The following is a 27902-nucleotide window of genomic DNA, read 5'->3' as shown; positions in this document are numbered from 1 at the left end:
TTTTTTCCTTTTCCCTTTTCCCTTCTCCCCCCTTACCTCCAGCACTGCTTTCCCTATTACAAAAATTGGGAACAAAGCCAGCCTGGGTTTGTGCCCTCGGGCTGCAGCTTGCACTCAGGCAGCCCTGCTCCGTTCACATCGGGAGAAGTCTCACCTCCCTGCCATCCCTGCGTGCCCAACAACGAACCCAGAGCCGGGTTAATGCCAGAGGGGCTTTAGCACAGGGAAACTTTAGCACTGGGGAAGCTCTTCTCAGGAGATGAGGCTAGCAGCTGGGTTTTGGGGGCTGCCATCGGGCAGCAGCGGGCACGCACCCTGCTTCTGCGCTCACCACTTCTCCTTGCCTGCTCAAGTGACTGACTGCCGTGCCTCAGTTTCCCTAAGCATCAACCAGAGGGAGAGGAAAAAATAACCTGGCTTTCCTTCACGAAGCACCAGCACTTCAGGAGGATAAAGAAGCACGTGAGTGGCCGGTGAAGGACTGGGAACGATGTCACCTGCCAACACCGCCTGCCATGCTGTCAGATACAGGTGACGGCTCTCGCCTTAACGCTGCCTCATCATGGGAGCAATGCTGGAAAAAATAACAAAATCAGCCTTTCCTCCCTCACCTGCATCCACTGGTCCACGTGTGACTTCAGGGGGAAGTTTCTTCTATACCAGACCAGCGGGTGCCTGGACTGCATCTACCAAGTCGCAGCCCTACGTTAGCCCCGCAGGCAGGGATGTGCATGGCACAGCCTGCCCACCTCCTCCTCATCGTGTCCCGCAGGGGGACCCCCTGCTTTCAGCCTCACCCTCAGCCCCCTCTCACCTTACTTACACATTTCAATCACTTCTGCAGAAGTGCTTCTTGAAATGGGGAAGCTGCCCGTGAAATACACCCAGAAATCTCAATAAAAAGGAAGTGCGTTGAGCCCAGATCAGAAGGATGTGTCTCTCCTCGGCTTCATTTCGAAACAGTTCATTATTGTTTTTCTGCAGGTATTTACCAAACTTCCCCTAAGCGATCACAAACCAAGTGAGCACAGACACTGATCCCGGCCTTGCTCTGCGGCCCCTCCAACGCTCTCACACTGCGTTTGCTATTTCCAAGCTCGGGGCTGGGGAGACGATGCAAGAGATTCACCACAAAAGGCCTCTGTTGCTCAAAAAGAGCACGTCCCAGCCCTGCCAGTACTTACAGGGTAATTAGGTTCAAGCCAGAGGACTCTCCTCTGGACTTCATTGCCACTGCCCCCATGCTCCGCATGGCACACGCACCTACAGGGCTCTGCTTTTCGGGACAGCACCCGTCTGCTGGGAAACACCAGGAGGGAAGCAAGGAAGAGCCCCCCGCATCACAGCTGGAGGAAGAGTGGTCCCGCAGCACCATCCTGCAGAACAGAGGCACTTCTGTCCCCTCTCCTCCCGCGCTCGCCGCCCAGCCCAGGTGCAGCAGCCTGCATCCCACCACGCCGCCAAGAACAGCCCCGGCCCCACAGCTGCATGCCTCCTTTCGCAGCAGCAAACCTCCTGGTCCCACCAGGAAGCGGGCAGGAGCGCAGCGGACACAGGAAGAAAAACAAAGAATTAATTCATCTCCTTTTTTATTATTTTTCGGTGGGAGTGCTTAGGAGAACCGCCACAAATCCCCGCAGCAAAACCTCACCCCAGTACGGGAGCGGGGATGTCCCAAGCACCCCGACAGCCGCTGCCAGCCACCGGGGAGCTTCACAGGGCTGCTCCCAGCAGCAGGGTCAGCGGAGAGGTGAGAGGCCAGGAGGGAGCGAGGCGGGCCGGGCTGCTGCGGGAAGGAGGCGGGAGTCCCCGGGAGATAGGGCCGCACCAGTTCCCGTTAATTACACAACCGCTCTGCTATGTAGGGCTGGTTGCAAAATCAGTCGGAGGCTAACACATGGTCTGGTGGGGGGGAGGAAAAACTAGGAGAAAAGACTCCATTGCTAACAAAGAAATGCATCTGAAGCAGTTTTCCCCAAATACTCGGCGATGCAAAGCGGTACCAGCCCGGCCGAGCAGCAGCACGGGCTCCAACAGGCGGTCGTGATGAGGATTGGCCCTCTGTAGGGCCAGCGTGGTCTCCAGCATCCGTGCCCGCATGTCAGAGGGGGATCCCACCCAGAGCAGACCCTCTTTCAGGAACAGCCTCTGCTGCTCCAGCAAGCCCTGACCCAGCAAGGGTAGCTTTAGGGCCAGAAACCTGCAGCCTTCCCCCTGCCACCCAACCCTCTCTGCCCATCCTGACACTTCCCAGACCTCTTCACCATGGGCAAGCCCCACTTCAAAACCAGCACCTGCCCAGCCTCCCAGGAGCCCCAGTTCAGAGAGAAGGGGGCACCAGCTGGTGCAGGCAGCATGACAGCCTGATGGAGAGGGTTTGCCTGTGTCCCCTCCGTCCCCTTTCCCACTCAGCACGCTTCATCAACACTCGTTTTCGGGCAGCCAAGCGCAGAGGCCAGAACAGGCAGGCAGAGATAATCCCAAGGAAATCGGGCGTCTAGCAGCCAAGAGCAGCACATTATCTCCTTCTCAGCAGGAGCAGCCAGTTGCAAGCTCCAGAAGCGTGCTGTCAGGAGGGCTGGGCGTCTCGTCGGCACAGTTAGCTGGGGTGCTGTGATTTCTGGGGAAACACCCAGAAAACACCCGGGGGTGAAGCAGGGGATGTACAGCCACGCTGCAGGTGCCACCAGAAGGCAGAGCAAGCCAATGGAGGTAGGATCAACCTGCTCTGCCTGCACCTGCTGCAGCACGAGGATGCTCCTGAGGCAAGGTGTGACCCCAGGGGCAGGCAGGGAGGGGATGCAGCAAGCAGGGGCTGCCCTGGAAGGTGCTTTCTCCCAGCCCAAATACCCCGAGGGGCAGCAGGGCAGAGGAGGCAGGAGGGTGCCTGGCCCTGGGCTCACTCCGCAGCCACGCGGGGCGGCACTGCAGGAGAGAGATGTCGGGGGCTGCAGGGGGCCTGGTTCCCAAGGAGAAGCATGGATGATCATGGGCTGAGTCCAAAGAGTCAATAAACACCATGTCAGGATTCTGAGGCGCTTGGCTCGGGAACAATGATGACTTTCTTCCTATGACATCCAGAGAGGCAGAAACAAAAAGGAAAGAGATCTGGGGCTGGAAGGAGTAGCCCTTGTCCCTCAGCGCACCACTGCCCTCTTGCCCCCATGCAGGACAGAGGGACCCATCCTGTTCTCTCCCCTTGGAGCATGTTATGGGTAGATCATAAGCCTAAAACCCCATGTCTTTGCTTCATCTCCCAGTGAGGGGGATGTGGGAGCCTGCAAGCATGGTGTGATGCTCCAGGAGTAATATGAATGGGGAAAAGTAATGAGGGGGCTGAGGGAGAAGGGAGCAAAAGGAAAGGCAGGTTTAAAAAAGGAGGAGGAGGGCAGTAAGCAGAGGGGGTGCAAGCATGAGCCAGGGCAGCACCATTAAGAGCAGAGGTGGCCAAGCGACTCTCCCATGGTGTGGCACTGCCCTGTGCAACTCAGGCACTTCTAGCAGCCACTAACCCCTGCCTGACGCTGCCAGGCTGGTTCTGCTAGGGCTAGGGTGGGCTAAGGGATAGGAAGGGAGCCCCAAGCATCATCTTGCAATTCCCACTTCCAAGACTCATGGGAAGACAGCTAACCCCAGCTCACAGAAAGCCAGCATCCATCCATGCCTCACCTGCTGGGGCCAGGCAAGAAGATGGGAGCCACCATGGAGGGGCAGGGGAAAGTGCTGGGGTGCATCCAAAAAGCCTGAAGGCCAGCACGTGCCTCCACCAAGCGGGAAAATGGTGATTAATTCTGCAGAGTCAGACCTCATACGGAGCTGAAAGGAGCCTTTCTGCCATTTAAGATGGATGGATCGGGGGCAAGCACAAGCTGAAGCTGTGTACAGGATGACCTCGACTGCTGTCAGCCCACTGCTGTCAGCTGCCTTACGGAAGGTAAGTGGCAACTGCAAGGAGGCGCCTGCTTTGAAACCCTTCCAGCAGCCGGTTCAATTATTGCTTCCGATTTTATTGTGGGGGGAACTTTGCCCTTCACAAATGGATGGCAGTTGTGGTTGCTTGGGCTGTGTCAATAGCTCAGGGTTTGTCAATGTTAATGGCTCCGGAGCAACCTTTCGCTGGAAAGGAAACTGCTTTTGCAGCAGAAAAAAGCACATGCATGCGCATGCACCAAAGGAGAGATCATATTTTCCACCCTTTCTGGCAGGAGCTTGATAAAACAAATTGCACACAGTGTCTATTTAGCAGCAGCAAGCAACAGATACCTAGGGCTGGGAGAGGGGCTGCTTGGTAATGCAGAAAAAATCCCTAGCAAGGGGTTCGTTTGCAAAATGAGCTTGTAAGGGAAAGAACCGAAGACTTCCAGCTGATGCAAACTGGCAAAGCTTAACCGCGACAGTGGGGTGGTGCTGATGCACGCTAACCATCAGGCCTGTATTTCCATGCAATAACAAGAGAAATCCAAATAAATCCAGCTCCAAGTGAACCAAGCCTTGCACATCTCAGACCTGGTGCTCCCAGGTGGCTGCAAGCTTTCAGCCCCCCGGTGCCAGTGGGTCACCAGTCCCTGAACGGGGTTCCCTTTGGGTTCGTTAATAAATTCACGTGTTTCTCTGCCCACATAGTCCCTGGACAGCTCTCAGACACAGGGCTGGTGTGAAGCTCCTCTGCCGCAGGGCAAATCCATGTAGCTCCATCTCCAGACTCCGCTGCCCGTCCCGTACAACCCAATATTGCACCGTCAGCACCAGCCCTGCCTCCCCGCCAGCAGCACACCCCACAGGTGACTGCAAGCAGCTGGCAGCAGAAGATGCTCAGCCCGGCAGGGGATGAGGATGGGTGCTGCCAGCCACCCTGCCCGTGCACTGCGAGCCCCCAGAGACCCTGCTGTGGACCTGCCCGTGAGAAAGGCAGCCCCGAGTGCCGAAACCTGGGATTAAGGCACTCCGGCAGCTGCCTCGCACATCTGGTGCATGTTAGGAGGGATACATGGCAAGGAAAGCACACACGGGCGCCAAGCAGAGCCGGTTAACCCCTGAGCCTCCTCGGAACACCCAGGTAGCCTGAGGGCAGGGATACCTGCTAAACCTCAGCCCAGATCTCAGCAGTGGTCCATGCTCGCTAGGTGATTTGGGAACTCAGCAATTCAGGTGCCTAAACATATGTGCAGTGCCATCGGAGATACCTCGGGCTGTGTAAAACACCTGCTCAAGGCCTGGCAGGTGTCACATGGGTCCGACAAGAAACTACCTGTAGCTGGCTCCCAACAGAAGGCAAATCCTGTGGTTAAGGCACCTCTTTCCCTTCCCAAACAAATGGCATCCTTCAAAAGACGCCAAAACACCTCCCCAGGGGGTCCAAAGCCTCAGTCCTGGGAGGAGCATGTCAGACTTGGGTTAAGGGAGCAGAAACTTCAGCCACGGCCACGGGAGGCCAAAGCTCAGCCCAGACTCCTGGTGCTGCTCATGGCACGGAGGGACATGCTTCAGTGATGCTGGACAAAGGCCAAGCAGAGCTCACCCGCTCCTGGGGTGCAGCCATGGGATGCTGGAAGGGTCAGGTGCCCCCCATGGCATGGGCTCCAGCACCAGCCAGCAGTAGGGGTGCTGGCAAAACCTCCTGGACTGGCCCCAGGACACCCAGCCCCACAGCAAGCTGTCTCCAGAACCCACATAGAAGGGAATCCCACAAGCTTCAGAGCCAGATTTCACCCCAAGTGTTTTTAAAATGTTTTAAAATACACTCCTTTTTTTTTTTTTTTTTTTTTTTTGGCAGCCCATGCTCAGCTAACCCTCTGGCTAGCACATCCTTCAGTGGTTAAAAAAAAGCTCCCGGGCAATCCCCTATTAACACCCACACACCCAAACCCCTAGCTTTACACTGCAAAATAGGCAGGACAAGCCAGGGTTTCCTGCAAGGAGAAAGGGGCAGCAAAGGCACCTGATACATCCCTATATTTAGAGGCAGCTCTTCATCTCTTATGCCCCTGCCAGAGCACCTACATCTAATATGGAAATGCTGCAGTACTGTCCAGCTTCATTAGATCTTCCAGCTGGAGTCTGCTGGCCCTCCCCTGTGTGTTCCCCTACTCCTCTTCGCTCCAGTGCTCCCAGCTTGGTCAAACTCAGAGCGGTCACCCCAAATGGGGCCCAGCCATCCCTCCCCCAAGGAATCCCATGTGCCGAGGGCTCTCCCCATATCAGCTTTCCCAGCCAACCTCCTTCCAGCCACGGGTATACTTAGCAACAAGACTCATCTTTGCAGGGACCCTCGAGACTCCTCTAAGGATCTGGAGAATTTGAGACAGCTGGGGACAGATGAGGCCAAGCAAAGCCCAGGGCTTGCTGGCACGGTGGAGCCCTTCCCTTGGTGCTGACCATACAAGGGCTGCTGAGGGCTTCCTGCAGCTCCTGGGAGGGCAGCCCCACAGGGGAGGTGGCAGGGGACTCAGGAGAAGCTGGCTTCTCATCACAGAGCCCCTTGCTCCACAGCTGAGCCTCGTTTGTGAGCCACGCTCAGGTGGCTGTGTCCTGCAGGGCAGGCTTCGTGTCGGGATCACAGCCCCGAGCCTTCCTGAGAGCAAGGGCAGTGGAAAAGTGCAACTCCAGCTGGTTTTTGGTGGTGTTACACCAGCACAAGCAAGGTTCTGCCAGCATGCCTCCAGTCACACAGGGACAAGGGGTAAGCTGCATCCAGGCTGGGACTGCCTCAACAGTTACACAAGTGTAAACCTTCCCTACCGTAAATTCCCCCCGTACATACACTGGACAGATTTCAAGGCTCATTAAGCAAACCCAGCTTCTTTTTTCCTCCCCTATATCTCCAATGTATGCATACATTGACACCAGAAAGCCTTGGGATTGGCTTCCCTGGCAGCTCCATCCCACTGCTCCCACCTCCAGCACTCCTCATGCTGCTTTCAGAGCACTGCTCTGGCTCCATCCACCCATCCACACACTGGTGGCCTTGATAAGAGCTCCTGCCTGAGGTGAGGAGAACAGAGAGCTAGGCTAACCACAGGCGGAGGAGAGGTAGCCCCAGGCAGCAAACACACACTTCCTTCCTCCATTTGGGGGGTGGAAATTGTGAGAGCTTGGCAAACATGTAAATAGTGCAAGCAAAAGAAGGAGTTCAGAGCTGCACATGAAATCATTACACAAATCAGGAGGAAAAGTGATTCTCTTCTTTTTAAAAACAAACAGACAAACTACTTTTATTCTTTACTTCTTTCCATCCATTTAATATTTCATTAAAATTCTTCTGAAGGGAAAGGGCAGCACCAGCTTTAACCAACATCCATGTACACACTTTATCAGCAAGTTTCAAAGAGAGTTTCAATGCTATAAAACAGGTGCCTTCATATCTTGTTTACCTGAAGCTCCAGGAGGAAACAGAGAAAGGAAACACCTAGTGCTGCCCCACCAGGGACTCCTGCTGCATGACCCTGGCTAAGCCAATATATCTGCACCCACTGCAAGAAGTGAAGGGGCTCGGCCACCCCAAAAGGGCTCCTTCCCCTGCAAGGCAAACAAGCACTGCTTGGAATTACACCTCAGCAACCCCCAGCAACAAAGCTTTCCCCTTTGTTTCTGCAGGCAGCCATGCACTGAGGCTGCAGCACCTTTTTGAAGCTTCAAGTCAAGCCTTCAGCCAGGGCTAATTGCTGTCAGGTGTCAGCCCAAACACTCAGTGCAGCTGTTAGTGATAGGAGATGACACACCTTTCCCCTCTCCTTGTCACTCGGGGGTGGTTTTTTTCTCTCAACATGAAGTGTGCTGTCTTTCAGCAGCCTTGCAGAGAAATGCTAATGTGAGCTTTGAAGCTGGAGGAGAAAATCAGGCAACCCCCAAGCTCCAGGGATGCTCAGCCTGAACCTGGCTGCATCCAAATCTGAATACTTCTGTGGGATTCCTCGGCCAAGGTTATCTCTGCCTCCCCCTATTGCAGACAGCTGCAGTTTGGTCGCTGCTGCTGGTCTTTTTCCCCTTAACCCCTATGGAAAGCTGCCTGCTGTGGAGTGACCAGAGTACGAATTTTACAATCTGTTGGTAAAGCAACAAAGCAGACTGAAGGAACGGGGAGCTGTGTAAGCTGACAGAAGTCCGGCCGAAAAATGTCCAGGTTAATTCATTTTAGAGGGGTAGTAGACATAAAAAGAAATCAGACCGCCAAGGCAGCACCACCTCCCAGCCCCATCCCACAGCCACGTTAGCTCCCAGTGTCACAGATCCTGAGCATGGTCCTCTAAGCCGTGGCAAAGGCAGCAGGTGAGAGCAAAAGGAGTCTGAGCATCCCTCCTGCCTCCCATCTCCTTCCCACCAAAGTCACCCCCCCGTGCACTCACAGAGAGGACACATCCTGCAGCAACGTCTGCCCCAATTCACCTTAAAGACAGGGCTGATTTCAACTGCGGAGCACCACGGCAGGCCCAGGTCTTGGAGCCAGACCCCTCGCTGAGCTTGCAAGGGGCTGGAGTCCAGGTTCCCTGCTGGATCAACCACCCCCCAGAGGCTTTGAAGTTGAAAGGAGATGGGACCTTTAGGATATCTAAGTCTCTCCCTAGATGGAGGGCATCACCAAAACCCTGCCAGGGCATCTGATCATCTTCATGTCCCACGGATCCTCTTCATACTGGCCCCATGACCCTCCTTTCCCCCCAGCACCTCCCCCCCAGCTCCCCATCCTCCCAGATTCATTACCGCTGGGCTCCCCAGTCCCCAGGCTTCACCTCTCGCTCTCCTGGTGGGATTCATCTCCCACTTGGTCCTCTCCTCCTGCACCCTGGTGGCACTCCTCTGAGTCCGACATTTCCCTCTCAGCCTGCACAGTGTCCCCGGGGACAGCTCGGGGCTGGGGGGACGGCGCGCGAGGGTGCTGCCGCCACCGCTTCACTCTTCCTGCACTGGGCAGAAGTGAGCTGTGCCGGAAACTTTGTGGGTTTAGGGGGGATGGGAGAAGGCAAATTATTATTTTTTTTAAAAAAGAAGTTCAGATTATTTTAAGGTTTCACCTCTGTCGGCAGCCTCGAAAGAGGGAAGTGCTAAGAAAAACTGAAGGGAAAGGAAGGAGCATGAACATCCCCCTCCAGCAGAGAAAAGGGCAACCCACTGCTCCCCAGGGCCACCCCTGGTGCTGGCATGGCTCATATGGGGACATCCTGCAGCCCTGAACCGCAGCGCCCTGTGGTGCATGGGGCACCATCACCACAGCATGAGGAGGTCTGGATTTCACACCTCTCACAGCAACAGCCTGCTTCTCTCCGGGTGCTGAGCGTCTGCAGCCCCTCCTGGGCCCTGCAGCCCTGGGGATGGCTGCTTTGCACCACCAACGCAGGCTGCACACCCCCCGTGCCTGGGCTGAGAGCTCCTGCCATTACCCCACACGGAGAGGAGCCACAGCACAGCACCACGGGCATGAACACCTGTGCAAGGACTGACCAGAGCCACCAAGAGGCCACCAAGAAGCGCCCAGAATGGGACCACCACCTCCTGGCCCCCACTTGGTTCCCGCTGGGGAAGAAGCAGAAGCAGGAGGTAGAGTAGGCGATGGCATCATACCGTAGCCTCACCCGCTTCCTTCCTCTGGCAGATGGTTCCTCACCACCCCAAAATCTCCAGCCCTCTCCTCTGCCAACCCATGCAGTGCCCAGGCACACAGCTCCTGTGATGGGGCAGGCCGTGGGTCAGCGGACAGAGCTTAGGAGAGAGGAAATGTCCCTTCCTACCCCGTCACCACGAGATGGAGGCCAAAAGGAGGGCAGCAGGGGAGCATCCTGTGCTGCTGCCCACTGAGCACGCCAGGCCAAGGCAGCCTCCTGCTGGAGATGAGCATCCCCAGGTGGTCCCACCATCACCACAGCACGGGGCCTCCCCATCCCTAGCACGGCAGGCGACATCCCCCTCTCCCACCAAAGCTTTATTTACACCGCTGCTTCCAGACTGCAGCTCTGCACAAAAACAGGGAAACAGCAACTGGCCGGTGGGCTCGATGCGTGGCGAGGACGTGTTGGGGCCAGGGGTAGGGGAAGGTGGCCATGGCCACGGCCATGTCAGGAGGGGATGGAGGAGGATGGGAACGGCAGGTGTGGCGAGAGCAGTGCTTAGGACTCTCCGGCCTCGAACATCTTCTTCCTGCCCTCCATGCCAGACTTCTCCTCGATGTTCTTCCTCCAGTCGCCCACATCGCGGAGGTCCTTCTCCTGCAAGAGGGATGGGCACATGGTAGGATGGCTCCGTGGGGTGAAAACCCACCCCAGCACAGCCCCTTCACCCCTCTGGCCATGGAAACCTCACCACAGATGCTCTAACATTTCATCTCCCCTGGACAGCCCCATGTCAGCTAGAGGAGCCCAATTCCACCCCTGTACATCTTTCGGGGCCGCATGCCACATTTTTGACACTGTGAGCTGGAGGAGGAATTATGGAACAGGAATGACCCTCACCCCCCACCTTGTCTATCAAACAGGGAGGTGTCAGTCCCCAAAATCAGGGCCTGATGCCCGTGTGGGAGAGGGAAGTGGTACCTTCTCCGTGTCCTCCTTCTTGACTTGCTTGAGGTTGGCCCGGAGGTCCATGCAGACCTTGTGCTTGGAGCCCAGCAGGGCGCGCAGCATGGCGTCTGCCGACATGCGCACCCGACGCAGGGGTGGCCTCTTGAACTTGCCCCTCAGGTCGAACAGCTTCTGGCTCAGGTCCTCCAGCTGTGGAGAGGAGAAGAAGGGGCAGAGACAGCCCGGTGTTAGTTTCACACACCAGCAAGATGCATGGGGAGGAACAAAGGATAAGCCGGAGGCTCTGCTGAGGCAGCTGTGGGATGGCCCTGGGGGATGCTCACCTCCTTGTTAGTCTTCTGTAGCTTCACCTCTGTGTCGTACCTTTCCTCATCCACTGACTCTATCTTGGCATGCAGCTTTTTGCACAGCTCCTGGGAGGAAAAACAGAGAGAGATGTTGAGTACTAGGACATGCAGGTGGTTCCTCTCCCCAGACCTCTTCCTTCTCCTCTGTCTCTGAAAGACCCCTCTGCCTCCGAAAATCCGGAAGGCTGGAGGAGGACCAGGCCGTCATTCAAGACCATCTGATCCCAGATGGTGAAGGGTGGCCTGCAGGGCGTAAGGGTGAAAGAGGTGTTTACCTGAAGTTCCTGCATGGATCCTGGGAGGGACAGAGGAGGGCAATGCTCTGCCAGGTAGTTTTGCTTTTCCACTTCCTTAGCAGCTGCTTCTTTTTCTATTTCGGTGGCAGCGAGCTGGAGCATAGCACTCTGCAAAGCAGCAGGAGGTCAGCATGGGGTAGGGGCAAAAGGGAGCTCCCCGTGGCCAAACCACCTGCATCTCCATGCAGTGGGGATTTAGGGGGACTGCTGAGAAGCTCAGAGGGATGCTGGCTCCAGCCTCCCCCAGCACCAGTGTCCCACTGTGCAGAAAGCTCCCTGTTAAGGGGCAGAAAAGTGCACAGGGGACCCCCACGTTGTGCATCGTGGTCTTTCCCAGGCAGGAGAGTGCCAAGGGGAGCTGGCTCAGGGTAGGAGATGGGACGGCTGGGACAGAGCTCACCCAGCCCAGCAGTGTCACCTACCTTCAGGTGCTGCCGCCGGGCAGTGGCTGCCCTCCTCTTTTTCTGCAGGAGGGAAAAATAATAGAAAAACAGGTTACGGTGTGTACATTCCCCCACCTGTTTCCTTTCCCCATACAACCCCACAACTTGACACACATTTGGTCCCCAAACCAGCTTCATCTTCCCTGCGATGCCAGATAAGAAATACAGTGCTCTCTCAGCTGTGTGATACCCTCATGATTTGGCGAGCCTGGGAGAGCTCTCCTGCCTTTCTGCACACACAGTGCACTAGATCAGCATCAGCAGGTTTCCTGCTCAGAGGAGAAACCACAGCCTCGGTCCACCACGGCACTGCAGCTGTGTCCTCAGCCCTTCAGCCAGAGGAGAGCGAGCCTGAGTGCAGCCGGGGCAGGGGAAACACACCCTGCATCCGACATGCAGTTGTGGGTGAGTAGGAAGCGGCACTTGGGTGTCAGTCTGCTACGTACAGGAGGAAGTGGATAAGGATCTACAGAGCAAAATGTAACCAAATCTGACAGGTTTTGCATGTACAGATGGTGCTAAGGTCCTCCTGACAGAAGCAAAAGGCGTCCAGCGCAGAGATGCAACACACCACTGACCAGTGGGATCTTGCTCATAAGGTTCTGGGCATGGGCCACAGGAGATCAGAGCCCTTGAGGACTCCAAGCCTGGGGCTTATATTCCATCTGAAAAGTGCTACCTTAGCAAAGGGTGCCTTCCCGGCCTTCCCACTGGGCTTAGGGGGCAATCAGAGCACCTGCTGGACATCAGCACTGTGGTACAGGGTTTGTGTGCTGCCCTGAAGTCCTCTTCTCTAGGTGAAGACAAGCTCTGCCTCGTGCTGTTTTGGATGTGTGGGGAGGTGGAGGATGGAGCAGCTTGCTCAGAGGAGCTATGGAGCCATGCTGGCTGACCCAGCACCTGGTCCTCATTGCCATGCTCCTGCACCGACCTGAGGGGAGTTTGGGCTCTAGTGCTGACTTGGAGGCAGCCTGGTGCAGGAACCCCTCCTTCTGCTGTGACAAAGCCCTTGCCCTGCTTTGCCATGGCCAACCCCGGACTTCAAGGTCATCCCTGCCCCAGTGTCCCCTCGGCACCCTCCTGCTGGTGGAGGAGGTGCAGCCGCCTTCCCAACCGAGGAGCTGCGAGGTGAGGACTGCAGGGGTGAGCAGCGCTGAAGGCAAAGCTCCAGCAGGATGCACTTACCTCTTCACTGGTCAGGTAGGGCAGGCAGACAAGGAGGGGGAGGAAGAGAAAGGGGAGAAAAGGCAGTTAGCATTCCAATTGGAAACGAGCAGAGGAATCTTAACAAGTGTAGAAAGCTGGCAGCTGGACGAAAGTGTTCAAAGGCCAGCGACATAGTAGAGAGAGAAAATGGGAACTTACTCAGACATCTTGCTTTAGATGGTTATGAGCCTGCAACGAAAACCAAAAAATAATTTACAATTATTCATGCTGGTGTTGGCTTTCTTGGGTCGAGAAACAAAGCAAGATCACCCGAGACAAAGAAAGAAAAAGAGGAAGGGGTTTGCTCGCATGTCCCAACTTCTCCAAATTCCCGTCTCATGGGGAACTAGGCTGAGGTTTGTAGATGAGAGGCAAGCACAGGCCAGCTCACAGCCACATTTGTACTGGGACAAACGGTGCCAGGCCAGAAAAAGAGATTGTGACAGTGAGCCCTGCAGGGGTGATTCTTCCTTGGCCCCCAAGATGCCACTTTATGGAATGAAGGAAGAGGGGGGAAAAACTATTTTATGTCTGCCACTTGACTCTGCCATACACTTCTCATCACATAGGGCTGTAGGAAACTAAATGCAAATACTTTGAGCTTCAGCCTCCCTGTCTACAAATGGGGAAAACAGCACTGCCGTGCTTCAGAGAGGAGTCATACAACAAAGACCATGAAGGCTTTGGGCACTGGGAATGGAGCCAGGCAGCAGCCACAGGTGACCAGAATGTAGGAGGATGCTGCTGCCAGCGCACGTATGCATCGGGTAATGGAACATGCACAGATAATGGGACACAGGGCTGAGGGCTCTTGCTGAGCTGGTGAAGGTATGAACGGCTTCATCAGATGACTTTTTGCATTTTCTGTAAGTGGAAACTTTACAGGCACAACACAGCATCTTAGGGAAGAGAGGGAAAAGCACCTTTGAATGTTGTGCTATAGTTTTTCTCCCCATAAATGCAATTGCACATTTCTATCAGAGCAATATTTCCTGCTTGCGTCTGCCGATGGAAGGACACAGGAGCACTGGCCAAGCCCAAATGAAGCTGCTCCCTTGCAGAGGAGACAATTCCCCAAAACTCTGCAATCTGCAGGCCTGGAAGGTGAAGCGTTAATGGGGTCGGTGCCCGAGGGAGGAGGTACAGGCTGCAGGGCCAAGCTCCCCCAGGAAACTTTATCCTGGAAAATGTGCGGGCCCATCACATTACTGGGAAGGGGTGTGTGGGGGGGGAGAAAAGTGCTTCTAAAAATGGCCGGGGAGCTGCACAAGGAGCTGCAGCTGTCTCCTCAGACAGCAGCCTGGCCCCAGTGCCAGGCCCCGTGACTCGGGGAGGTCGGGGCGACACAGGGCGACAGCCACCACCGCAGGTGGATGAGGAGCAGGAGCTATTTTTGCCAGCGTTCCTGTACCCCGCGCAGCGAGCACCAAGGACAGGAGGAGGCAATGCCAGGCTGGGCTGAAATCACCCCCATGGTGCTGCCAGTCTGGATGACAGTCCTTGTTTTGGGGGTCTCCCGGTAGCAAGGGTGATTTGGGGGGAGAAAAGGGCTGCACGGAGCGGAGGGGTGTGAGTGGGGATTGTTGCAGGGTGCCGCAGCTGAGGATGCTTTTTCCTGTGGTCCCAGGGACAACAGCGTTAGGGGGCTTAGGGCAGAAAGCAAAACCAAGTGAGGATGAAAGCAAAAAGAAAAGTCAGCTGGTAAAGACAGAGGGAGGTTCCCTGATGCCAGACCCTCTCCAACAGGCAGAGGACAGACATGGCTTTTTCAGCACCCCTGATCGCCCCAGCAGGTCACCCCACCTGGCCTTCACCTCCCCAAAACTCAGGTGAGCAAACCTGCTTCCCCGTCACCCCCTGAAGAGCAAGCCGGTCAGTAAGAGACATGCAAAGCAGCTCACCCAAATCCGCAGGAGAAAGACAGAGAGCCCCGCTGGCCGGCCAGGACTGACTGGCGAGCCGAAGCAGCTGGCTGAGTAAGGAGGTATAAAAGGGCTTCTCGGGTAGCTCAGCAGAAAATCCACCTTCTCTTTAAGGGCATGGAGACCTTCTCAGACCAATGATGTGCAAGAGTCCCTGGTGCACCTCCCTTGGCTGGGGCAGGCGAGGCAGCCCCACGGGAGAGGAGCAGCTCTGCCTGCCCTTGGGGAACGCCGCTGGAAGGAGGCTGCTGATTATGCATCCCCCCCCCAAAAAAAAACAACCTCCAGCAGCATATGGAAGAGCCATCCCTGAGGGAGCCATCCAGCACTGGCATCTTCTTTTAGCCTCAGTTACCACACTGGGAAATATTTGCAGCTCCTCCTCGTGTGAAATATTTGAGCACAATTATATATTTATTTAAAAACAAAACCCAAAATCTGCTGCATGCAGCATGTGGGGAGCAGCCTCACGCTACCAGCAAGAAAGGCAACCCCAAGTCTGCTGAGGGGCACCCCACACCCACATCCCAAGCAAGAGGCAGATGGAAATGGCACTGGAAATATTCACCAGCCCCATCCAGAGCACATGTAGTGTGTGTGTGCAGGGGATCCCATGGAGACAAGAGCCTAAACAGCTCCTGCCCTCCTCCCACAGACCAGGCGCTCCCTCCCCTGTCAGCCAAGGGATTTTGAGCTGATTCAGACGCGGTCAGGACAAGTTTTCCTCTCAGACATCGTACAAATAGCAGCAAATCTGCTGCTGCAGCCTTCCTGTAGCATCACGCGAGCAGTGCTGCAGATGCTGCCAAAGAAGACCAAGTTCATGAGATGGGGTTGGGGTCTAGCTTCGGGGTCCTGTGTGGGCAAGGCTGGGCCTGCTCAGGATTAGGCCCTCAAATGTCAAGAGCTAGATAGCTCAGGTAGTGAAATCATCACAGCCCTGCCATGGCAGGAGTCTTGGTGTCACTTGGTGCTGGCCTGTAGCTGGGAGATACTAGCAAGCCCTCCTAGGGTGTCTGTTCAGCCCAGCTAAAGCCATCTTCTCAGAAAAATAACAAACAGAGACTATAGTCAGTGCATTCGGAAACAGAGAGCAGCCACCCCAGACAGGCAGCAGCAGAGGCCACCCAGCGAGGCACAGCTTAGCCACTTCACTTTTCCTTCACACTCACTCCAGGAGAGCCACGCATGACCCTTGTGAAAAGCTAAGTTGTGTTTTGGCAGTAGAGAATTATTTTTCTCACACCCTGAAGTTAAACCAACTCTTTATTACTCTTTCCAAAGTGTCCACAGCCATTTTCTTCAGCTCCCCACAGAACTACACCCATCCTGGCCCCTGCTGGCCCACCAGACAGCAGCTCTTGGAGGAGAGATCAAAACCAGAGGGTGATGGGTTCAAGAAGTCCCCAGGCCCAAGGAGCTGCATTGTTTCCTCTTCAGCACCCTGGCAGCATCAAGTGGGCAGTGACCATGCAATGACTTGTCCGGCATGAAACCAGCTGACATTAGGCCTTGTTTCCAAGGATGATATTGTCAGGGGAAAAAAAAAAATAATAAAACATAAGATACACCTAGCAGCCCAACAGCAGTAGTGTTCATAGTAAAAGCTCAGCAGGATGACCGAGGAATGGGGTGGCTGACTGCTTTTTCCCCAGATTACATCAGACCAAGACACACAGCTCCCACCCTGCCCAGGACATCCCCTCTCCCTCCGCTGTGTCCCCAGGAACTCCCCAAGCTCTGTCTGCCAGCACCAGCCTCTAGGAGCTGCTGCAAAGCAAAGCCATCACCTTTGCATCCTGTGCCAGCACTGTCCTACACACCCCACAGCTACGGTTTTCTCTTTCCCCAGGAGATGGGGTTCAGGTTATCTTCCTTTTGGCTCTTCTTCTTTGGGGCTGCTGGCCACAGCCACCATGTCCCATTTAGCTCCATGCCATCTTCCTTGACAAGGAGTGCTTCAGGCATGCCAAGCTGGCAGTGCCAGGCTGCAGGGACATCTCCAAAGCCACCAGCAGGTCCTGATGGCACTCCTGGATGTTCAGCGGGTACCGTGCCCTCACAAACCCATAGGCTGCCAGCAGTCCCATGCTGTGCTTGACCATCAGGTACTGGATGACACACGTAGGACCTAAAGAGTAACCATCCCTGCAGTGGACGAGGACACGCTTCCCTTTCTCCATTGAGGCTTCGATGCACTCGTTGATGTCCAGGAAGCAGGGCTGCCCTATATCATGATGACCCCTGTGCAGGGAGGCCCTGATGTCAACCCTGAGCCGCGGCCAGCTGTGCCTGAAGCCTGCCCGGCCGCAGGTGCAGGGGATGATGCTCAGGCTGTGGTCCCTGGGCAGGGAGCTCACGTCGATGATGCTGTCGATACCATTCGTGCACAGCACCCGCCCGCTGTAGGCGGCGTTGAGGTTCCCCAGGTAGATGCAGTCAGTTATCCGGGCGATGACAGGTCCTGCGAAGGAGAAACAAGCAGGCTCCTCTGGGTTAGGACCGGGGTGCTCTTCAGGATGAGGGTTCTTCTTCTTCCAGCTCTCTCTGTGAGGTTTCTTGCGGCCAGTGCAGGGCAGAGGGATGGAGAAGAAGGGGAAGTGGCTGGCAAGCTTGGCCTCAGAAGGGGAGGGTGATGGACAAGGCAGGAGAGAAGGAGGGGAGGGACTGTGTCTGAGGGCACAAGGAAGGGATGCCAGCACCAGGGAGCCCACACTGCGGGCTGGTCCTCTGCTGTCAGCCTCCTCCACCTGCAGGACAGGGAAGGACCAGTGAGAGTGCAGAAACTCAGCTCTCAGCTGCTCAAGCAAGCAGGCATTGGGACCCCAACCCACCCACAGATAACTAGAGCCCCTGAGGGCCTTGCACATCCCCAGTACCCAAACACCCAGCCCATTCCCCGCACAGAGGTACAGGTGTGTGGCAGGTACCCACCTGGACCCCCAGACCACTCCGCCAGCCCCAGCGTGCTGTGCTGTTGGGGCCATCCCTTCCTGCTGACGGTGACCAGCGGGGTGACCGGGATGTCCTGACAGGTTGCGGGGCTGCAGACACCACCTCCCCGGGCTTCTCTCCTCGTGCCTCACTGCTACTCGTCATCAGGTTTGGACAAGAGCCTGGAGGAACAGAACAAGTCAACACAAGGCCTTTCATGAGCAGCAGCAACATCTGCCCTCTGAACCTGCCTCCAGCGATGGAGAGGACACATCGAGAGCCAAGGTGATGAGCCCTGAGCTCAGGGCTCACTCCTCACTGGAGTTTTTCCCACTGCCATCACGTGCACTTTGGCAGAAGGTGCCTTAGCCCCTGCCCTTGGAAAAGCCGACAGCTAACCCCTCGGACCAGCACTGATGTACCCAGGAGGTGATCCATCTGGCATTCCCACCAAGCCTGCCCCAGGGTAGAATTACTGCAGTGACCTGACACCTGGGCACGGTCCTCCATGTGTCTATGTGACCTCAGACCCTGCTAGAGACGAGAGCAGGAGCCAGGACGTGTCTGGAGAGCAGACAGAGACCTCTGTCTGATTAAATGAGTAAGGTTTCAGCATGCCTCCTCACCCAAAATGGTTTTCAGGCTCTCCATGCCAAAGTGAGGCTGCACAGAGAATACTTTGTTAGAGTAAAAATAATAACATAATGAGAAGTGGCAACTGAGATCAAAAACAAAGGCAATAAAGCACAAAGCACTTCCCTCCCCAAGGTTAGCAACTGCCCTGCAAACCAGTGGCCACATCAGTTATGATCCTTTAGAAATTATCCATTTCAACCCCACTGTTGTTTTTTACATGTAGTTTTGTTGTTGTTTGTTTATTTTTCCCCAAGAGCCAAGAAATCACATTTTAGAAGAACCAGCAGTGGTGAAGCCCCTCAGCAGCCTCACCCACCTGTGCAGCACTGCGGGAAAGCCACGGGAGAAGACAGCCGCCAGGAGATGGGCCTCTGCAAGGTCCTCTGGAGGTGCTCCATGATTCGGCCTGGGGAGGGAGGGGATGAGCACAGACTGCTGACAAACTCCACGCCCAGCTGAGTGCCCGGCTGAGCAATGCCCACCCTGCTGGCCTGCAAGAAGTCACCAGAGGCAGGCACCCACTCACCCGTGACACCCTTCTTCTTCGGGGGGCACTTTCTGCCCTCCAGCACGACAGCCACAAAGTCTTTGGGCTGCTTTTCCGGCGGCTCCATGCTGCCAAGGCCTGAAATATGGAGAAGCAGGAGGTTTGGGTTTCTTTCTGTCTGCCTACAAAGCTGAGATAGAGGGAGCTGGGGGGGAGTGGGGTGATCTCTGCACCCCCATTATCAGCCCTGGGGTGTTCAGGATGGAGTCATCCCGTGGTGGAGGTGCTCTTGGGGACACCTCCATGCCATGAACGACCCAGGAGCAACTTGAGCCCAGGCTGGGGCAGGAACAGCCCCAGATAACAGAGCCCCCGCAGCAGGCAGTAAGAGTGGGAAAAAGAGTGGGAGTAGGGACAGGAAAATGGGCAGAGGATAGGAAACTAAAAAAAAAAAAAAAAAAAAAAAAAAAAAAAAAAAAAAACTTAATTACCTGCAATTTAAAAGCAAGTATTTCTGTAAGTAGGATGAGAATGTGACAGCTTACAGAAGCCAGCAGAACAGTGAGTATTCAGCACCTCCAAAGAGGTTAGTTTTATTAACACAAATATTTGATGTCCTGGCACTCAGTCTTGTAATTCCCTTGAATGTACAACCTTAGAGAAACCTCTGCACATAATCCAAGCTAGCCGTCCCCCAGAATCTGGGCGTAAAGCCTTTATGGCTCACAGATCCATGCATCCCTTTCTTCAGATACCTGCTCGCCTCAAGGCACAAACTACAAGCCACAACAGGGTGCCGGCAGCACAGCACCCAGCTATCAGAAGCACCTGGAAGGGAAAGGGATGGGGGAAAGGGCAGAGGATGGGAAAAAGTAAAGGGGGTCGGGAAAGGGCTCCTTGCCCCTCCAAAAAAAACAACAGCCTCACCCACGGCAGGCCCGCTCCCCCCGCTCGCAGTCCAGCACAAAGACCCCCGCTCCTCCCTCCTTCCCATGCCCCTCGGCTCTTCCCAATCCCCTTTCCCCACAGCAGCAGCCGCACACGGCTCAGGACCCTGCCCCAAAACATCCCCCCACACCCAGCCCTGGGGCTTTACCGTGGGCAGGGGCACAATGCCAGTGCCTGTGGGGCCAGGACCCCCGTCTCCGACCCCAGGGAGCAGCAGCAGCGGGGCAGCCTGGGAGATGTAGTTTTGGGAAGCATCCCGCTCTCAGCATTTTTATTTATTTATTTATCAACTTTCTTTCCCTCTGAAACCACATAAAAATGTACTGTAAAAGAAAAAAAAAAAAAGCTACAGCCTGCATAAGGCCCTGCAAATCCAGGAGCTCGGGAGTTTTAGAAGAGGAATGCTTTGCGTGGCAAAGTTTCACCATAGGATTGTGAGATAAATATTCATTAACTAGCATCGTTATAAAATGGGCACACTTACTCCTTGTGAGAGAAGCTTAGATAGTCTCCAGTGTTCAAAAACTGTGAGACCAGCCAAAAAAAAAAAAACCTGAGGCTGGAGGACAGCCAGCACATAGCCAGGCTGAACGATGACAGCCCATAATCATTTTTGTCTCACGGCAGACAAATGGTGACAAGCATGTATAATGCTCAGCATTCGCCTGGTGCAGCTCTCCAGGCTGATTTCCTAAAGCACAGGGACAAGTCATCATAAAGTCACTGAGCGAGGGAAGAATTCACTCGGGAGGGATTCCTGGAGGTCACCTGCTGCAGCCCCAGCCCAGGGCAGGGCCACCAGCGGGGTTAGATCCGGAGCGAGGTCCTGCTCAGAGCCAGGGGCAGCATCTCATTGAGGTGTGAACATCCTCAGGGATGGAGATCCCACACCTCTCCCGAGGTTTGACCCCTCAGGGTGATTGGCTCCTCATCACTAATTGTATTTCCTCTGTAATTTGGGTCCACAGCCTCCCGACCTGCCACCCCACAGGCAGAGCCTCCTGGCTTTGGATCTCTTCCTTCCTCCCCCAAACCCACCAGCAAAACCCCCTTTGCCCCGGCAGTGCAGGACCAGGACTTTCTGCCTCGCACCCGTGCTCGTTTGTAGAGGAAGGAGACCTGGTGAGGAGGCAGAGCAGTGCCTGGGAGCAGATGACACAGAGACCCAGATCCCAGCACGTACCTGCCCTGCCCTCTAGATGCAGACACGGGAATCCAGCGCAGACACAAGCTGAGGCTGGTTTCCCTCTCACCCAACAGCGCTCCCCACTGCGCCTTCCAGCAGGGCAGCCTCCTCCTGAGGCTCATATCCACGCTCAGCCCTCCAAGGAGCATCGCTTGGACAGGAGACACAGGGCGGGCAGGGGGACAACAGGCCGTGGGGACGTGCTGGTGGGGATGCAAGGAGAAGGGAGAGCAACACCAGAGCTAGAAAGCAGCCCTGGCAGGGCATTAAAAGCCAGAGCTGGGTGGATACTATCCCCACCCAGTCACCTTTCCCTCTTGAGCAAACACCTCAGCTGGTGGCTCTACACCTCCCCGAGGCTCACCTGGGGCAGCACGGAGCCTGCCCAGCTGGGTGCTCGCTCCTGGGGTCCCCAGTTACCCCAAAACCTCCCCCAGAGCCGCTCCCTTCTGCATAGCCCCTCCCAGCTTGGTTTAAGGTTGAGGGTTTAATTCACCCAGCGTCCTTTTGCAAGCATTTCTCAGGTGACTGATTTCCTCCTCCATTTCCTTAAGGGCAGCCAGCTGATGCTGTTTTCCCAGCAGAAGCCCCACTCCACTTGTCATAGCCATCCCAAAACAACCCTGTCATTTCTCCCCTCACCACGGCTGCAGCAAAGCCCAGGTAACATTTATTAAACAGCAGACGTGGCAGCTTTTTATAGTTAAGCTCAGGTCATTAATCTCTATCGAGAGCTTCCATAATCTTCTCCAGCTTCACTGTAATTGTTTAACTCTCTCGTAGTCACTCCGCGGAGCTGGGGATAATTGCAGATTAACTGCTTTTCAATATTAATGGCTCTTCATTACTGCTTGGGGCGCTCCCCCTCCAGAGCCCAAGGCTTCCCACAGGCTGCCCTGTGCAAATTACTTTCCTTTTGTCTTTTGAGGCCACATATAGTGATACAAGACCAAATCTCCACCGTGCTGTGGCTGCTTTGATGCAGAAGGCCAGGAGAAAGGAGTTTTTTTCCCAGCACATTTCAGAGCAGGAGCAATCCCCTCCGGTGTGCTGGTGCTCGGGTGGGAATGGGAAGGGGTCAGGCAGTATCTGAGCCAATCTAGCTTAACTCTTCTCAGCTGAAGCAAAGAGGCTCTTCCTTATTAACTCCTTGAAACACTAATTCAGGGAGCTTGGAGGCTCCTGGGCTTTGGAGTTAGCTCAACACAGGGGAGCTTCCACCTGCAGAGGGCTCAGAGGAGGCACCCTGTCCCAGGAGGGATCTTTCCTTCCATATCCCCCTGGTATCTCAAGGCCCCACAAGGCAGGACAGGGGGGCACAGGCGGACTATGTGAAACCCACCCTGAACTGAGATGAGGGCTGCAGTCCAGCCTTCATCAGTATAGGGTGCTCAAAGCATGAAAGCAAGAGGACAAGGTGCACGCTCAGCACCACCCCACCCCAGCAGCACCTCCAGGTTTGGGGTTAAAACCCCATGGACTTGGCTCTGTAGGACCACATGGGGTGGATGGAGCCAGCACTGCAGCCTCATCTGCAGGCTCCATAGGGAGGGTTGCTGGTGAGTCCCACCCACTGGGACACATCTCAGGGTGCACAACCCAGCACGGGCCAAAATCAGGCCAGGAACAGGCTAAGAGTGAAGCTGTATGGACAACCAGGTGCTGATTTTGCTGTTTCTTTTAGCCTCTTGCCGGGACACCAAGTGTGCGTATCACAGAGTCAGTAAAGAGTTAGTCCTGTGTCTCCAATGCCTTCCTCACCAGCCCATCCTCCTCTTCTCCCCCCAAGCCTCTCAGGGTGCTTCAAGATCTTGGTCTCAGTTAAAAACCCTCAAAAATTAAGTTAAAAACTTTAAAAAATACCCAGGGACTCAGTGTTTTTCCATGAGCCTTTCTGTATTTGTCCCCCCAGCCTGCAAGGGGCTGGGACAAGCCGGATCTGCATCCACACCTTCCCCTCCAGCATCCCCCCAGTGCAGAGCTGTCCTGCTCTGGCATTGCCCAGGGCACGAGCCGCACCAGCAGCCAGCTCCTCTCTTGGCCAAGAAGAGCCCTCAACCCATCTGGGGCTCTCACCCCCTCTATCTGGTGGCCAGGGGCAGCTTGAGGTGGGACTTCAGCCCCAGGGCTTTGTCCACCACGTCGGCAGGCTGCAGGCTGTGCCACTGGGCCAGGGGCCGGCGCGGGTTGGCCAGCATGTCGGACCAGTGCCGCAGCTGGTTGCCCGTGGCCCGGCAGCCCAGGAAGAGTTTGCCGATGGGCTCGTTCTTAGTCACTCTGTCGTAGTCCCAGACGGAGATGACCACATCCACGTTCTGGTGAGGACAGAAGAAAGAGCATCAGTCGGACCCGCATCTGCCCAGGGACCTGCTCAGAGCTGGGCGCTGCAGGGAAACCCACCTGAATCTGATTGAAAGGCACCTCGAAGACAAACACCTCATTGAAGTAAGGGTTCAAGGTGTATTTCTTCACACTTGTTGTCTTCTTCTTCCATTTCTTCCTGTTCAGGATGAGATGCACCTTGACAAAGGGATCTGAGGAGAGAGAGGACACAGTTCCACACCAAGTTCTGCAAAGCCCTGAGAGTTCTCGGTGCTGTCATTAGCACCAGGTAGGGAGCTGTGAGCACGAGCGGCCACTGCCAACCTGCCAGCCCGTGGGAGTCCATCCGTTTCAGCTTCTTGGCTTCCAGGATGAGCACCGTCAGCTTGCCGGTGCTGGGGACGTAGCGCAGCGAGAAGCAGATGTCTCCCAGCCGCTCTTGCTGATGGAGATGTGGGCAATGAGCAGGGGTACCGGGCACAGGAGGTGCTCTTGAGGTGGACGAGACCCAAAGCTTTACGTCCTTAGAGGGTGGCAATAAGAACAACGTGTCCCTCCCGGGGGCTTTTCCCACCAACCTCAACTTTGCTGGCCACTGCCAGGTCGCTCCACTGCTCGATGACGTGCTGCAGGTTGATGCTGGCCAGCGGCAGGCGGACCTCGCCGATGGTGTCGTGCTTGGCAAAGCGGTTGAAGTCACGGATCTGCATCACCACCGTGGACTCCGACACCTCCGCCTGGGGCAGCTGCAGGGGAGGACCCACACAGGATGAGGTGACGGACACAATGACAGCAAAGGTATCTCCCTGCCTGGAGAGCAGCATCCATGCACTGCTCCCGATGGGATGAAGGAACCATCGTCAGCCAGGGCGTCCTACCTGGAAAGTGAAGCTCTCGTTGAAGACGGGGCTCAAGGTCTTGCGGTAAACCTTGGTCTCATACTTCTTCCTCATATCAGACGTCAGGTAGACGATAACATAAGGGTCAGATGTGCCCCTGTTGTCCATGGCCTTCAGATCAGCTGCTTGCTTCACACCGACTTTCAGCTTGAAAGGAACGATGCATGAGGTCACCGCGCGGAGGAGGATGAGGATGGGTGAAAAGCAAGCAAGCACACAGGGAAGATGTCACCGCGCCATGTCAGCATGAAAGCCAGCAGGGTGGGGACAGGAGGTACAGCAGGGATGGACATCTGGGTCCTGATGGGCCATGGAGGGACCATGCAAGAGCCCAGCCTTGCAGCAGCCCCACCTCCTGCGCGTGGAAGTTGTACTCCAGAGAGTACTGCAGCTTTCCTCGCCCCGTCTGCTCCGGGCCCTGTTCCAGGTCCTCCATCTCAGGCTGGACCTGCAGCAGAAAGCAGCACAACCCTCAGAGTGGGGTCCCGGGTGCCTGGGCATGTCTTCATGCATGGATGGGACCCCCAGCTCTGCTCCCAGCCCATGAGGACCAAGCTGAGCGCTCACGTCCCCACTGTCTGTCCAGGCACAATGCACCATACAGACCAAAATGCTCTAAAGATGAGGTTTTAAAGACCCCCCCTCCAGAAATCCCAGGTTGTACATCTACAACCAGCCCCACCGCTCCGGGGACCTTGGGGGAAGATGGGCAGCGCAGGGCAAACCTCCCTGCTGGGAGGGTGATGGGGAAGAGGGGAAAGCAGGACGCACAAGGCTGGCTGTAGTGGAGCTGCTGATGGAATGCAAGGTGACTTTCTCCTTCTTCTTGGGCTTCTTCTTGGCACAGCAGCACCTGATGATGCAGATGAGGAAGAGGAGGAGGAGAACAGCCACCGCCAGTGCCACGGCAATGAGCGCCCATCTGGGTACTGGTGCAGAAGGTGGACAGAAGAGTTAAAACCAAACAAAAACATGCAGAGTGCATTTATATTACCCTTCTGGTGTTTCAGCATTACAAAGTTGCATTTGGAGGGCTTGACCCTAAAATCCTGAAAAGACCCAGCGCTGGGAGGCTGCAGGTACCGTGCCTGACACAGGTAACAAGTATCTCTCCTGGGGAGGTGCAAGGCTGTTCTGCAGCATCCCTGGCCATGGTGGGCTTCACACCCCTCTTGAAAAAAGGATTTGGAAGGGAGGAGAGGAAAGGATGCAACCTGGGACGGAGGCAGGACCCCTAGGATAACCCTTCCCAAGGAGCAGTGCAAGAGCAGCCCCAGCTGTACTCACATGGGATGCGGCCAACGAAGCCGCTGAGGAAGCCTGGCGGAGCTGTGGTGGCCACGGGGCTACTGGGGAGCAGGGAGGCTGTAGCCCTGACGATCCTTGATGCCTTGGCCATGGAGAAGTGCAGGTGACCTGGGGAGGCAAACAAAATGAACAGGGTGGGGATTTCCTTTCCAGAAGCACATGTGCTGCTGGTGGCGCAGAGATTTAATGAGTAAACACAATTAAAATCCTAAGATAAAGCCCAGAGTAAGCATTTAGGGCTCGGCCGCTTTGGAAATGAGGTGTGAAATGGAGCAGAGCGGTTCCCACAGGCAGGACGGTCTCTGCTCATTCTGTTTTCTCATTTAATCCTCATCTCCCCTCCGTGGCCAATTCCTTTACTTCATTGAAGCCCTTCCCTCCCCTCTCGCAGGGGTCGGGGTTTGCTCCATCGCTCGCAGCAGGGCTGGTGGCCACACGACGGGTGCCAGCAGTGCCACCACGCCAGCTCAGAAACTGCGTCAGCCTGGCCGGTACACATGGCAACGCTGACGTGCATTAAGGGCAGGCTTCACGTTTAAACCAGAACTGGTGTTGATTTTTTATTATTATTATTTTAATTGATGGGCTCTCCTCACATCAACGTTTCATTGTAACCTAAGCTTTCTTCTCTCCCTGCTTTGGATGATGAGCAGCAGCAGGGCTGCTATGACTTGGGGTTGAAGGAGTCAGCAGAAGAGCACATCTCATGCTAGAAGCCTCCAAAGGGACCAGAAAACACTCTCCACGGCCTCCTGGAGGCCAGCCTCTAAGGAACCATGGCCCAGGGCGTGTTCCTCCCAGCATGGTGACGAGGGCCAGCAGGTATGCATGTGTTTACCTTGGCCATGCCGGCACTGCAGGGCTCCTTGCACAGGGATGCTCTTTAATTTTATTTTATTACTTTTTTAAGACAATAGGGCTCTGCTGCTTGCTGGCAGAGGGGTGAAGAAGAGCTCTTTATCCCTGCTGGGGCAGTGGGATGCAGGTTAAATGACTTGCCCAGGGCCATCTGGGACATCGGTGTCATCAGAAACTCACGCTCAGCTCGCAGCCTTGCCGTCAAGTTTTAGTGGTCTTTTTCTCCTGTGCATAAAGCAGCAGCAGCCTGTTGAGGTACCTTCATTATTCAGGAGGCTCCAGCTTTGGGTAGTGGCAGCATTGGCAAGCAGATGCCCACCCTGCACGGGTTCAGATGTTTCATCATGTTTTTCCCACCAGAGCCCCTTGGCTGTCTGGTTTCAGTCCCAGTTACAGGGAAAAAGCTTAGCCCAGCCCTGTGGCATGACCCCAGCCGCCGTTTTGGGGGTAAGGGGAACCACCCAGCCACCATCTGGGAGCTCCAAGCATCTCTGCTTGTGCAAAAGGACCTGGGGAGCCCTGCCCTTCTCCCCCACCCCATGCTGGCCAGGGTCCCAAAACCAGACTTACCGCGGTGTCTCCTTCCCAGCCTCAGTCTCCCTTCCCCTCTGCTTGGGCTCCTGGTCCAGCCACAGCATGTGGCAGGGACATGCTGTGGGACAAGACGGGTCCCCACCAGGCACGGGGCTGGGGGCACAGCAGGGACAGTGACTTCCCCGTGCACAGCAGAGCTGAAACTGGAAAGTCTGCTTTGCCAGCCCAGGAACTGAGCTCCTCGGCCAGCCCCACCTTGCTGCTGACCCAAGCGGTGCTCACGCAGGCGAAAAGCCAGCGGGGAACTCCCTGCCCGAGCAGGAAGCACAACCTGCACTCCTGGCTGCAGCGAGCCGGCCAGCATCGCTGCTGGGGACAAATCCAAACCTCACGGACAGCCTGGCAGCAGTGCCAGGACAGGGCACAGCACAAGGCTCCGTGCACTTAGTGCATGGGGATGGGTCAGGGGTGATTTCAGCAGCATCCCCATCTCAAATTGATCCTCCTTTATTCCCCAGCTGTCAATTCAGCCTAAAAACTGCCTTGTCCCTGCAGACTTTTAGGGCTGCTGTTGGAAGTGGGGAGCAATACCATGAGCACCCGATGCCCAAAAGCAACAGCACATCCAAAAAGTAAGGAGAGGGCCCTGAAAGCATCCTGGGTCACCCGTCCCTCTGGATTTCCCTGTAGCCACCAAGGCATTGCCACACCCCAGAGAGGTGCCAGGGATATCCTTAGCCCCCACAACACAACCCTGCTCACAAGTACCCGGAGATCCTGCTGCATGGAGAAACATCGTCTCCAGGTGCAAGAGATGCTGCAGGAGTGATGCTGCAGCAAGATTTTGGAGAGGGGACACACAGATGCCAAAATACTTTTTTTTCCTGAATTGGCAGGCCTGGAGGATGCACAGGAGAAACATATACAGAAAACTGAGGGGGGAAAGGGAACACATCCAATGAAATTACTCAGGAAAGGGGGTTCACACACACATGCTGAATGCTGAGCTCATCGCCAGCACTTTCAGCTGGCTGTCTGCTGAAGTCAAGCATCTCAGAGAAAAGAGCT

General features: G+C 55.5%; 4 protein-coding genes across 7 annotated transcripts in view; all 4 read right to left on the bottom strand.

Annotated features, from left to right (window-relative positions):
* LSP1 (lymphocyte specific protein 1) overlaps positions 1 to 8921 on the bottom strand; it is a 39872-nt gene extending 30951 nt beyond the window's left edge. Inside the window, exon 1 of the mRNA XM_035329027.1 lies at positions 8727 to 8921. Within this exon, the coding sequence (XP_035184918.1) occupies positions 8727 to 8806 (80 nt within the window). The 5' untranslated portion in view covers positions 8807 to 8921. The remainder of the gene's footprint in view (positions 1 to 8726) is intronic.
* Positions 8922 to 9895: 974 nt separating this feature from the next.
* On the bottom strand, positions 9896 to 14820 carry TNNI2 (troponin I2, fast skeletal type). Its single transcript, XM_035329030.1, has 8 exons — positions 14702 to 14820; positions 12960 to 12989; positions 12780 to 12786; positions 11574 to 11615; positions 11131 to 11259; positions 10832 to 10921; positions 10521 to 10697; positions 9896 to 10196 (listed from the first exon to the last, which is right to left on the bottom strand). Exons 2-8 carry the CDS (start codon positions 12965 to 12967, stop codon positions 10098 to 10100), a joined length of 552 nt encoding a protein of 183 aa, XP_035184921.1. The 5' UTR covers positions 12968 to 12989; positions 14702 to 14820; the 3' UTR covers positions 9896 to 10097.
* A 1150-nt stretch (positions 14821 to 15970) lies between these two features.
* LOC118168551 lies at positions 15971 to 21374 on the bottom strand. 4 transcript variants are annotated; one of them, XM_035329018.1, is made up of 6 exons: positions 20911 to 21356; positions 19875 to 20029; positions 18819 to 18915; positions 18609 to 18698; positions 17657 to 17838; positions 15971 to 17472 (listed from the first exon to the last, which is right to left on the bottom strand). In XM_035329018.1, the coding sequence occupies exons 2-6, from the start codon at positions 19980 to 19982 to the stop codon at positions 16648 to 16650; spliced, it is 1302 nt and encodes a 433-aa protein (XP_035184909.1). In that variant the 5' UTR covers positions 19983 to 20029; positions 20911 to 21356; the 3' UTR covers positions 15971 to 16647. The 4 variants fall into 4 exon arrangements, with proteins under 4 accessions (XP_035184909.1, XP_035184912.1, XP_035184910.1 ...); XM_035329021.1 differs by having other exon boundaries at positions 19875 to 19956; positions 21278 to 21314; XM_035329019.1 differs by lacking the exon at positions 19875 to 20029 and having other exon boundaries at positions 21277 to 21374.
* A 1416-nt stretch (positions 21375 to 22790) lies between these two features.
* SYT8 (synaptotagmin 8) lies at positions 22791 to 27109 on the bottom strand. The gene is made up of 9 exons (XM_035329016.1): positions 26871 to 27109; positions 25422 to 25550; positions 24906 to 25063; positions 24487 to 24582; positions 24114 to 24281; positions 23814 to 23981; positions 23560 to 23677; positions 23314 to 23447; positions 22791 to 23228 (listed from the first exon to the last, which is right to left on the bottom strand). The coding sequence occupies exons 2-9, from the start codon at positions 25531 to 25533 to the stop codon at positions 22995 to 22997; spliced, it is 1188 nt and encodes a 395-aa protein (XP_035184907.1). The 5' UTR covers positions 25534 to 25550; positions 26871 to 27109; the 3' UTR covers positions 22791 to 22994.
* Between the last annotated feature and the right edge of the window lie 793 nt (positions 27110 to 27902).

Source organism: Oxyura jamaicensis, chromosome 5 (assembly GCF_011077185.1).
Source record: "Oxyura jamaicensis isolate SHBP4307 breed ruddy duck chromosome 5, BPBGC_Ojam_1.0, whole genome shotgun sequence".
NCBI classification, from domain to species: Eukaryota; Metazoa; Chordata; class Aves; order Anseriformes; family Anatidae; genus Oxyura; species Oxyura jamaicensis.
The sequence above is the reverse complement of the archived record's forward strand: the minus strand, read 5'-3'. Positions and strand labels throughout refer to the sequence as shown.

Bases quoted from the DNA above. Each gene is read 5' to 3' on its own strand.
- TNNI2 (XM_035329030.1), bottom strand. The intron at 10,922-11,130 runs GTAAACACCTCT...TTTTCCTCCCAG, and splicing joins GATCCATGCAGGAACTTCAG to GAGCTGTGCAAAAAGCTGCA. The intron at 10,698-10,831 runs GTGAGCATCCCC...TCCTCTCCACAG, and splicing joins TACAGAAGACTAACAAGGAG to CTGGAGGACCTGAGCCAGAA.
- LOC118168551 (XM_035329017.1), bottom strand. From the start codon at position 21,062: ATGCTCCTTGGAGGGCTGAGCGTGGATATGAGCCTCAGGAGGAGGCTG. The intron at 17,839-18,608 runs GTGGGTGAGGCT...CTGTTCCTCCAG, and splicing joins TTTCCCGCAGTGCTGCACAG to GCTCTTGTCCAAACCTGATG. The intron at 17,473-17,656 runs GTGGGTACCTGC...CCTGTCCTGCAG, and splicing joins GGAGTGGTCTGGGGGTCCAG to GTGGAGGAGGCTGACAGCAG.
- SYT8 (XM_035329016.1), bottom strand. From the start codon at position 25,533: ATGGCCAAGGCATCAAGGATCGTCAGGGCTACAGCCTCCCTGCTCCCC. The intron at 24,282-24,486 runs GTGGGGCTGCTG...GTTCCTTTCAAG, and splicing joins ACAACTTCCACGCGCAGGAG to CTGAAAGTCGGTGTGAAGCA. The intron at 23,448-23,559 runs GTTGGCAGTGGC...CTCTCTCCTCAG, and splicing joins GGACTCCCACGGGCTGGCAG to ATCCCTTTGTCAAGGTGCAT.